This window comes from Elephantulus edwardii, unplaced genomic scaffold, assembly GCF_000299155.1.
Source record: "Elephantulus edwardii isolate Elephantulus edwardi_28Jun2011 unplaced genomic scaffold, EleEdw1.0 scaffold00048, whole genome shotgun sequence".
Taxonomy (NCBI): Eukaryota; Metazoa; Chordata; class Mammalia; order Macroscelidea; family Macroscelididae; genus Elephantulus; species Elephantulus edwardii.
The window spans coordinates 16,719,648-16,730,925 of NW_006399798.1; the positions used below are offsets into that span (position 1 = coordinate 16,719,648).

Below are 11,278 nucleotides of genomic sequence, written 5' to 3' on the forward strand. Positions count from 1 at the left end.
CACACACCCCTTGAAATTGGAGATCACTTATTTTCCCAGCACCAATGTGATGAAAAATAGTTCAAATCAAGAGGCTGCTGTCCACAAATTAAACCCTGCCTGGGTGCGGAATCAAGTTTAAATCATTAACTTGAGCAAGGACAGATTACATTGAAATTATGCAAAATTAGCGTCCATGCACACAGCAATAAGGAAACAACTGCCTCCTTTAAGTGATTTTAAAGCCTTCAAGGAAGGGATTGCAAAGAGACTAGCTTGGGTCATTTCTGCCCCCTGCCGGACACTTGGGGAAGAGAATCTGGCCAACTCGTTTACAAAGTTGCTCTTTTCAGTGTTAATCCATGGGCAGTCACAGAAACATACCCAACTCACTGGAGTGTTACAGACTATATCAATTTTCTTTCTGATTAAATGTTCTCTTTTAGGTATTTTAATAGTTGTACTGTTAAGCCATCATTTTTCATTTCCTTTATGAAAACTTCTTCTCTAGCTTAAAATTTTAATATTAAAATATTAATGAGGAACTCTGGTGGCCTACTAGCAAGAAGCTGCACTGCAATCCCAGAGGCAAGCGGTTTGAATCCACCAGATACTCTGCTGGAGAAGGAGGGACAATCTCCTCCTGTACCAGTCAGATCCAATTTGACAGTGTACACACACACACACACACACAATAATAAAATTTTTTCTAAAAATATTAATGAAGTCTTCTTTAGGTATTTTGTTTTATGCAATATCCTTATGATTTGCTAGTTAACACATTGTGATCTTAATGAGTAACACTGAAGATTAATTCCAAAATTAGTATTTCCAAGGTATTATTTCCAACGAGTTTACCAGGGCAGTACCATCTAGTGAAGTTCTGACCACTGAGTACCTGGCAGTGAACAAGAAACATTGAAGCTACAGTTGTTGTTAAGTGTCGTCGAGTCATAGATGTCTCATAGCGACCCTATGAACCTACAGTAGATGGAGGAAATTTATGGATGGCAGTTTCAGCACTTACTCAGGCATGGGCTCCTTAGTAGAGGTCCTGTACTTCCTCTAAGTAGTCCAGTTGTCTGGGCTTCCTGGTCCCAGAAAATGAAAACGGCAAAGGATACCAGGGATAGCCAGAAAAAGAGCAAATAATATTCGTTAACAGCAGGATCCTTGAGAATGAGTGAAGAGACATTAAACTATAAAAAGTATATGGTTAAAAAAAAAGTATATGGTTTTAGGGGAGCTCTGGTGGCTGGCCTAGTGGCAGGAAACTGCACTGCAATCCCAGAGGTGCGTGGTTCAAATCCACCAGATGCTCTGCTGAAGGAGGAGGAACAATCGCCTCCTGTACGAGTCAGATCCAATTTGACAGTACACACATAAAAAGAATGAATGAATGAATTAATTAATTAATTAATATTATCTTTTTAAAAAAGTATATGGTTTTTCTCCAAGGAAGAAGTCCCCCCTGTCTCAGATAGAACAGTGCACCGTTGCAGTATACACACTTCTAGTATATTCTGATAGTAAGTATAGAGTCGTCCATTCCCATTGCCCAAAAGCTGATTCCAGCTCACGGGGACCCTCCTCCGGCTTTCCCAGGCTGTAAATCCTTATGGGAACGAGACTCCTTCTTTCTCTCAGAGGGCAGCTGATGGATTCAAACCATTGACTTCCCCACGTGGCCTTGAGAATGGAATATATTAGGTGTCTGAGAGAAAGATTTCAGTTAAGCTCCTGTTTTTTCACTGTCTCACTTGGTATTTCCAGCACCCAGAGAATCTGCATTATTCGGCAGTGCCTGTTGAATGAGTCATCATTGTATTTATTTGTTGAATTCCAAATAATGTCTTTTTTTAAAAAATAATACCTTTACTCATTAAATTATCTTCTCTTTGATTCTCTGTTCTTTTTCTCTGAATGTTCCTTAATACGTGGTTTTCTTTTCTTGACCATAGGGAAAATTTGTAACATTTATTGTTGTTGTTGCTTTCTTTATTTAAAAGCCAAGTCAGATGAATTAGGGTGTATCAGTCAGGATGGATATATAGTCAGGAAACCAATATCCATAATATGAATGGTGTCTAAAAAAAACCCCAACTTATTGAGTAGGAAAATAGGATAAGAATTCTCATGATTTACCTGTTTGCCCCATAAAGGTGGTCCTGTGCTTTTGTATGTCTCATCTCAGCACCACTGATTACATTAGTACTTTACGGATGAGATAATGAAGCCTACAACTAACTTCCATGTATCCTCCAAAACGACAGTAATAAGCTGGCATGCACATGGCACGTTCACACACAGTCCAGACACAACACACATGGCACATAGAGCATGCATGCATACAGCACATACTGCATACACGCACACAGTCCAGACACAGCATGCATGCACATGGCACATAAAACATTCATGCATGCACACAGCACAGCACACACACACACACAAGCCTTGTGGTCCCTTGGACTGTTTCTGTATTCTCCTGTGAGGTCCTTGCTCAAAATGTGTGGGGGTTTTTTCCTCTCAAATTACTTTAAATGCTATTGAAAAGTAGTAGCTAGTCTTGGTTACCTACGCAGGAGTGTTGCATTTCAGGGCTTTGCCTCAAAAAGAGCAAGTAGATTTCACATTTAAATGATCCTTTGGGTTGGAAGTCTGGACAGGACCCTTTAAGATATTTCTCCCTCCTTTTCCTCAAAAAGCAGGCATAGTGTTGAATCTATTTCCATCTCTTGTAAATAACTGCAATTTTTTTTCTCCTTCCCCCTCCTTTGAAGACATGACAATGGATGAAGTCCGAGAGTTTGAACGAGCCACTCAGGAAGCCACCAACAAGAAAATTGGCGTTTTCCCACCCGCAATTTCTATCTCCGGCATCCCATTGCTGCCTTCTTCCGTCCGCAGTGCCCCGTCCAGCGCTCCGTCCACACCCCTCTCTACAGATGCCCCAGAATTTCTGTCAGTCCCCAAAGATCGGCCCCGGAAAAAGTCTGCCCCAGAAACTCTCACGCTTCCAGACCCTGAGAAAAAAGCCACCCTGAATTTGCCTGGCATGCCCGCCTCAGAAAGGCCATGTCGGCCCAAGTCCGAGTAACTCGTCCTAGGGATAGTTCAATGGGGTTTTCTATGTTCATTTGGGGTTGTTTTGCTTTGTTTTAAGAATCTTCTGATAGTGAAGAGGACTGCTTTGTCACTCACACGTGTTCCTTCGCTGTCTGGGTCTGCATGTGGTTGAGTCATTTCACATATAATCTGAATGCCTCCGTGTGCTGCACAGCATCATAGTAGATGTAAGATGTTAAGACTTGGAAAGGACAGACAGACTCTCCATCCGTAAACCTGTCTTGTTATGGGGCATTTGGACTTCAAGTAGAAACATATGAAAAATTTTGCACCACTTTGTGACAAAGGTGTGGTAAAATAGTGTGAATCAATTTCCTCCCATCAAACCTGAAATTCTCAAAAAAAATATTCTCAGGCATAGCATAACCAACTGTTAAATTTGAACTGGTGATCACCTTTACTTGAATACCAACAGTTAACTGAGATTCCTACTTTGGTTAGTCTGACTCAGGATTTGGGGCCTAACTAACTCTTTAAATTTTGGAGAAATTTTAATTGTCAATCTATAGAGGCTCCAAGTGCAATTAATAATAACAGATTTATACCTTTCACAGAATTTAATAAAGATTCCACTTGTTTCTGTCTTTTAATAACTCTCCCCTCTGGGTCCTCACAGCTTCAGAAACCTTTAATTGCATGGACGAATGTGAGCATAACTGACTGGTTTAGGAATGGCTTACTTGAGGATCAAGATGCCCACGTGAAGCAAACGTCTCTTTTTCTCTGCAGGTACCAACAAACCTTGACTTGTCAATTTCCATCATCTGTTAATAGTCTCAGAATCTGCAATTACTTGGGTAGAATTCATGGCCTGTTTGCCCTTTCAAAGACGTTTGAGGACAGAGTAAGCTAACTGGACTTGAAAACTGTCGGGCCATCAGGTGCTCCAACTATTAGAGAACCATCGCCCCTCCCTGCTTTACTCTTAGTCTCATCCAAACGTCCCTGGAGTAGATTGGCCAAACCTGGACCTTAGAAAAGACTGTCATTCTCTTGCTTCTTCTTTGAAAGCCAAATGGGGAGAATGCCACAGGTCATGCTAGCAAACCTCTTTGCAGAGGTAAAAGGAGCCATGACAACAGATGCGGCTCATGTCTAGTTTTTTGGCACGTCATAGGGATGCAGGATGAGAGCACAGGTGGGCCGGAGGCAAGATCACCCACCAAGTGAGCAGAGCGACTTCTCCTGCCGTCTAAGGAGAAAAATCTGCTACCTTCATACCTCACTGCCTTTAACCATCGAAGGAAGGACAAAGGAAGTCTCTTGCATTTCCTGTTTCCTATATCTTGTTCCATTTCCTGTTCTTCTTCAGGGGAGGAAGAGGACAAGGTCATTGGTAACACAAGACCTGAGCCCTAGCTGGCCTTCCTGACCATCACCTCTGACCTCAGGAAAGGGCCAGTCCCCAAACACAGATCCTAAAGAAAACAAAACAGGCCAAGGAGCTTTATCTCAGCCAGTGGCCCCTGCCTGCTTCTCTCAGTGCCCAGCACCACAACCTGGAAACGCCTTTCAGGCTGATAACTCTCCCAAGGTGCATATGCTGGCCGATGAGCCCAGCACCGATGTGTTCCAAGTCACAAGGCAGACTGTCAGGATTTCTTTATAAGTTGGCATTTAGCATATATTTTTTAAAAAAGAAAATTAACAGACCCAAGAGGAAACCAAATGCAAACAGTGTAGATCCACAGTTCATCTCTTTCTTAAGACTGATAGCGTTGTAGTGAGACATCTTTGCATGGTATGGTAGCATGATTTTTGCTTGTGGGAAAATGTAACCTTTTATCAAACCCCTGGGACTTCTAAATGGCTCCCTCTCCACACAAGTGATACTAAATGGGAGTGTTCAGTTTAAACGTGTAGTTTAGGAAGCAAAATTCTACTTTCAGAAGACGCTTAGATAGTATATGTATTTGCTTACCATTTGCAAGCTGAAATTGTTGGGGATGGGATCACGATTTTCACATAGAACCAATGTATTTTATATAGTTTATTAATAACATTGGACACTTAGTTTTTTTCCATTGCTGGGTTATTTTTTCCAAGTTCCTTTTTCATAAAGTCGCTTCTGCTCTCAAGGTCTGTCATTCTACATTAGAAAGCTAAGCTGTGATTTCCTCCTGCGAACTGCATTTCTTTTACAGCCAGTGTAATACCACAGTCATCAGTTGCAAAGCTTCCCCGTGATGGTGTGGTTCTTTGTCAACAAATGTGTGTGCTCCTAACATGTGTTCCGTTTCTCCGTCTAAATGTGTTATTTGTGCACTAACAAAAAGAAAGAGGATGTAGATGTTCCTTGAGTTTCTCTGAATATTTAATCGCATCACTGCAAGGCAGAAATGACTTCAGCATTTCCTATACCTTGGTTTTCAAGTGTCATTACCCATTCTCCACATAGGAATTTGTGACCGATTGTGAGATACACGCCTGTGATGTATATAGAACATTAGTAATTCTCACAAGGATGGAAATTAAGTGGCTGCATGATGGAAATACAGAAGAAGAAAAAAAAAGCAGAAACCTGAATTCATAAGCATGTTTGGAGGAAAAGAGAATCCTTAACTCAGTGCCTCTGTCTGCAATGTGGAAACCTTCAACTTTGTTCACCAAAATTGTATTATACCTGTATATATATATAAAAAATATAGCATAGTGGATCAGATGTCATTAATTTTAAGTCTCTGATAGATTAAAATGAAGAATCTATAGAATAATACGTATGTTCATCACACCTTCATCTCTGATGCTAGTGGAAACCGTCAAATGACCATAAACCACATCACGTTTGGGTGGATTTCAACTGCAAAGTGTCCCTGTGCTTCCCGTTGACTGTAACCGCAAGTTGTTCCCTAGGATGAGAGGACCTTGTTATCTCAACTGGACGTGCCTGTCAGAAATCAGCTCTGAAGATCGTTTCCTTTTCCTTCTTTGGGGCTATGAAACGAAGCGGAGCAAGCCTGATGATAGGAAGCTGTGACATTTCTCAGCACGGTTAGAACTAAAACAACTGTGGTCTCATTGATGGACTCATTTAGGAACTCTTCTGTTATGGTTTTGCATGTCTGGGTGGGGGTAATGGTTTTCATCTATCTGGAGGTATTCACTAGCCGTGTTTTGGGGGTGTGATAATACTCCTCTAAGTAGCACAGTTGGGGTGTATCATGCAGATACTTACAAAACAAAACAGTAAACCCCCTTGAAAAATCATATGCTTTTCTTTCAAGGCACTTTAATAAACAGACCTAGAGAGAGTATTCTGACACTCTCAAGAAATCATTTTTCTGTGAACATCTAGGGCTAGTGTATTTATATGTCTTTTTTAAGTTCTGCTTTCCTTAGCACCTCATGGCTCAGATACAGCACGGTAATAGGTCACTGACTAGCTTGGATCAACACAAATTTTGCTTTAGAGAAGGGCCAAAGTGTAATATACAAATACTGTATAATCAGGTAATCCAATGGACAGGAATTGTCTAAATAGTTCCCGTTCTCTTTCTGGTCTTCTGATTCGGTAGGCTAGGTGACAATCTGCAATCTGAAACACAGTTCTTGACATTTGTTTTCAAAAAAAATTGTCCAGTGACTACAATTTGATCATGAAAATCAACTAGTTAAAACCAGCACAGCATTGGCATGCTGCGGCAAAGTCTATCAGATCCTTCTGTGTTCTTCCTTCAAACCAAGCTGTTTGCGTTTAAAATATGTTTAAGCTTTTTAGAAATTAGTGCAATAAGAGAATGTGAACATACTGAGAACTTTTCAGATGCCATGACTAAATGTAATTTTGTTGTTAAATGCTTTAGGACAAATATCTCGATGTTTTTTGCTTCAAATGGAAAGCATGTCTGTTTGACTGCAAGTCTCCACTTTTTTATATATCACCAACAAGTTCTTTGAGTCCTATGCCAGTTTTATGTGGCTTCAAGTGTAACATTTAGTGTTTACATGTCAAGCTGGGATCTTGGTTGGTTGAATTAGTCAACATACCACTGCCACTGCTGAAGGACCACGTTTTGAACGCACAGTGTTAGAGACCACGAAGCAAAGCAAACAAAATTCGGTCATCACACATGCCATCCTTCTGTGTCAATTTATGGCTGTTTTGTGGTTCCCCCTCCAGTTATTTATTATTGTTAATAACTTACTTTTTCTTATATTCTGTTGTAAATAAAGTACAAAGCAATCTTCTTTCCAAGCGTAGCTTCCTCTCTCTCACTCTCACATCTCTTCTGCAAGAGAATGTTGGCAGCCGGAATTGTGGGTTGGTGGGAAAGAAGCCGCAAGGAGGAAAAGGAACAAAGCAATGAACCGGACTTGTGTGCAAGGAAGCCTAGCCTGCGTTAAGTCGAATTATCTAGCCATAAAATAGCCAAGGTGAATCTGCAGCCTAGGGGTTGCATACCTTAACCCATCCATTCACCTAAATGGGCACTTGGGTTCCATTCTTCAAATGTAAGGTTACCTACAACCTAAGTGGTTACTGACCAAGAAAAACATACTGAAATAAAACTCACACTGTAGCTCAACTTTCAACCAAACAGTAGGTATACTCGGTCTGTAACTCCACAGAATCACTCCTCAAGAGTAACTAACCATGTCGGGTCAAGAGAGCAGCGTGTGCCCAAGAAAGGTCTGGTGGCATAGTCCATAGGGAGCTGTGGCACTGCTAACTGAAACGTGGCACCTCCCTAGCAGTCTAAATCCAGAGAGAGATGGGCAGTCTCTTCCCATGCAAGATACAGCTTCCAACAAACCCTCAGGAGGGTCAGCTAGGAGGTGGTTCTGACTCTACAGCAAACTCTATTCCCAGACCAAGAGGCTGTCATGCAAATAAGCGAGGGAACACTGCATGGTTTAAAATTCGGAAAGGTGTTTGTCAGGGGTGAATCCTTTCTACCTATTTCATCTGTATGCTGAGAAGATTATTTGGGAAGCTGGACTCTATTATTAAGAAAAACAGGGTATAGGGGAGCTCTGGTGGCCTAGTGGCAAGAAGCTGCACTGCAATCCCAGAGATATGTGGTTCAAATCCCCCAGATGTTCTGCCGGAGGAGGGGCCATCTCCTCCTGTACCAGTCAGATCCGATTTGACGGCGCACACACACACACACAAACAAAATAAAATAAAAATTAAAAAAAAAAGAAAAATGGGGTATCAAGATTGGAGGAAGAACTATCAATAACCTTCGTTATGCAGATGACATAACCTTGCTTGCCTAAAGTGAGGAGGACTTAAAGCACTTGCTGTAGAAGATCAAAGACTGCAGCATTCAGCATGGATTGCATCTCAATGTCAAGGAAAAAAAAATGAGGAGGGGGAAGGAAAGGGAGAGGAGGGAGGAAAGTGTGCAACAAGAAATGATTTTTTTTAAAGAGAACAAAATTCCCAGCCACTGGACCATTAGGCAACATCACAATAGATGGAGAAAAGATTGAGATTGTCAACAACTTCATCTTGGTACTAGCAGGCAGGAGATCGGGAAGCGTATTGCACTGGGAAAGTCTATAGTCAAGGACATGCTTGGGAAGTTGGAGGGACAGCAAAGGAGAGGAAGACTCTAAACCAGGTAGATTGACACAGTGACTGTGGCCATGGGCTTGAGGGTACTGGAGATTGTGAGGATGGCACAGCATAGGACAGGGTTCAGAGCCATTATCCATAACGTCATATGAGTCATACTCAACTGGATGGCACCTAACAACTATAGCAATGGATGGGTTGAAAAGCCCTGAGGGCAAGAAGGGATAAAATAACAGGATTAGTAGGAATGAGGGAGAAAGTGGGGGAAGTGTGTTGACACTGTGGGTATTGGTTTTGGGTGTGTGTTTTTTATTGGGAAAAACAATGGGGGTACAAGGAGGTGAGGGTTGGGGGCAGAAGGGTGAGGATGGTCAGGAATGCAGTTGCAGAGCTGCACGATTTGGTTGGTGGGACACTGGGGGTATTGTAACTTAGGAAATGTGTAAAGCAAAATGTGACGAATGAATGAAACACCAGTGGTGAATCTGGACGGCTGGAGAGGTGCAAGACCTTTGGCTTAGCAGCACAAAGCCCCATGGACTAGGCCACCAGAGCACCCTAAGGGCAGGGCAATGCTACATTGTCCTTCTCAAATTCAGCAGCAAAACACCTCTCCCTCCATGCTGTCCCTTTCCGTCATGAAACACATCAGCATCCTCCTCCTGTAATCTCACTGGGTCAGGCCACAGCTTCATGCAATAACGTATCACAACTAGGCTTCCTACATTGACAATTTTCCCAAAATGATGTAACACCAACCCCATTAACTAAAACATGTTTGCCTTTGTAGCGCCAACTTCACCATTACCACCTCCACCCTGCCTTTTAGTTCTCTAAAATGCAAAACATAAACTTCCCACACACAGTAGCTGGCAAACTTGAGTACAACCAGTCTGCGTGTTCCCAGGACCAAACCACAGGAGTTGTTAAGTATTTGGATGCTCGGTGTTAAGTATGCATATAGATTTGTAACACCTCCAGTTCCTCAGTATCTCTTTCAAGGCAGTAGCTCATTTGGACTGCTGAATATCTACATTTTCTAAAATTTTCTTCTTTCCTCTGTAACATGCTACTTGGCATTGTTTATCTTCAGCCTCCAGTCACACCTTGGTCTCTGAAGTTCAAGATGAGTCATAGGTTCCTTCTCCACATCATTTTCTGAATTATCACCATATATATGATGATATTACTTTCAAACCTGAGGCTGACTGTGATCCATGCAAGCTGTTTACACGTTTGTCCTTCTGTCCCTCTCTGTTTGCGTGCTAGTTCTCTGACATCCCATGTTCCCATACATTTTTCCCTTGTGTATATATATTTTTTTCTCCCTCTTTTTTGCTAGACAGTATACAGTCTAGTAGCCTATCCCTTCAAAACCCACAAATTCCTTGCTTCTGGGAAAGTTGGAAATAGGCTGAACTTTGCCCTAATGCTGATTTCCAGCATCCACCGCTAGAACTAATGTTTAGCCAAAGAACCTCCACATGGTCTCTGGTCCTACTGAATTGGCATTCATGGTTCATTGCAGCATCATTACTGGGCTGAATTACCCCTCTGGAGTTTAAGGAATAATTCTGTTTAGCTGTAAGAACCAAATCCAACTCGCTTCTCGGCCTTTAGGCTAAGATCAAGTGAAGAAACAAATCTAGCTATACCAAATCCCTTGGAATCACTCTCCCTTCTTGTAGAAAGGAAATCTGACTGCTCTGTCACTTGGAGGTGAGTGAGGGTGGCTAAATCTAGGCCTTCGTAGGATTTCTTTTAAATCTTACTCCAAAACCATTTTTCCACTCCTAAGATCATCTATGTGCAAAGTACTTGCCGTTTACTGCTGATTAGCAAGCCTTGAGAACCGTGTTGTTCTCCTAAATGCGAACGTGATTCTATGCAGAGCACCACTCAAGACTAGCATGTGTGTGTGCAGCGTGCAGTTAACAGTAAATTCTGATAGGTCACTAGTACTACTGCCTATTTCAGGAAGCTCTAGAGGCCTAGTGCAGAGCTTGACCAGAAGGTCAGCAGTTTGAATCTACCAACTGCTTTGCAAGAGAAAGATGGGAAATGTCTTATTAAGATTTGTAACTCAGGAACCCCGTGGAGCGTCACTGAGTTGGAACCAGTTCCATCAGCAGAAGTGTAACTTTTCTGGTGTGTATTTCATCTCTTCTGTAGCAAATCCCACAGAACACAATGTGAGCATTTAGAAATATTTCAACAAGTTTGAGCTTTCCCACTACATTTTAGAGTTCTTCTGTTTCTTTACACTTTGTTAAAATATGCTATCTAGACCCAACAGATAATATTTATTTTCATCATTATTAAATACTTTGGAACGTGCTCATTCTTCTGCGGAGGATAACCCATACATAGGAAATGCTTAAGATTCTGCATTCTTTTATAAACAGTAGAATGGGAATCCCAGGACATTTGATACTTGGACCAGGAGACACTGCACGGTTCAAAATCGGGAAGGGTGTATGCTAGGGGTGTAGTCTGTCTCCATACTTTTTCAATCTATATGTAGACCAGATCATCCAGGAGACTGGGCTGTCTGAGGAGGAATGTGGCATCAGGATTGGAGGAAGACTCATCAACAACCTGCATTATGCAGATGACACAACCCTGCTTGCTGAAACTGAGGAGGACCTG

General features: G+C 41.8%; 1 protein-coding gene across 1 annotated transcript in view; it reads left to right on the forward strand.

The window, feature by feature from the left end:
* PITPNC1 (phosphatidylinositol transfer protein, cytoplasmic 1) overlaps positions 1-3,118 on the forward strand; it is a 163,459-nt gene extending 160,341 nt beyond the window's left edge. Inside the window, exon 9 of the mRNA XM_006886271.1 lies at positions 2,763-3,118. Within this exon, the coding sequence (XP_006886333.1) occupies positions 2,763-2,768 (6 nt within the window). The 3' untranslated portion in view covers positions 2,769-3,118. The remainder of the gene's footprint in view (positions 1-2,762) is intronic.
* The last annotated feature ends 8,160 nt before the right edge of the window (positions 3,119-11,278 follow it).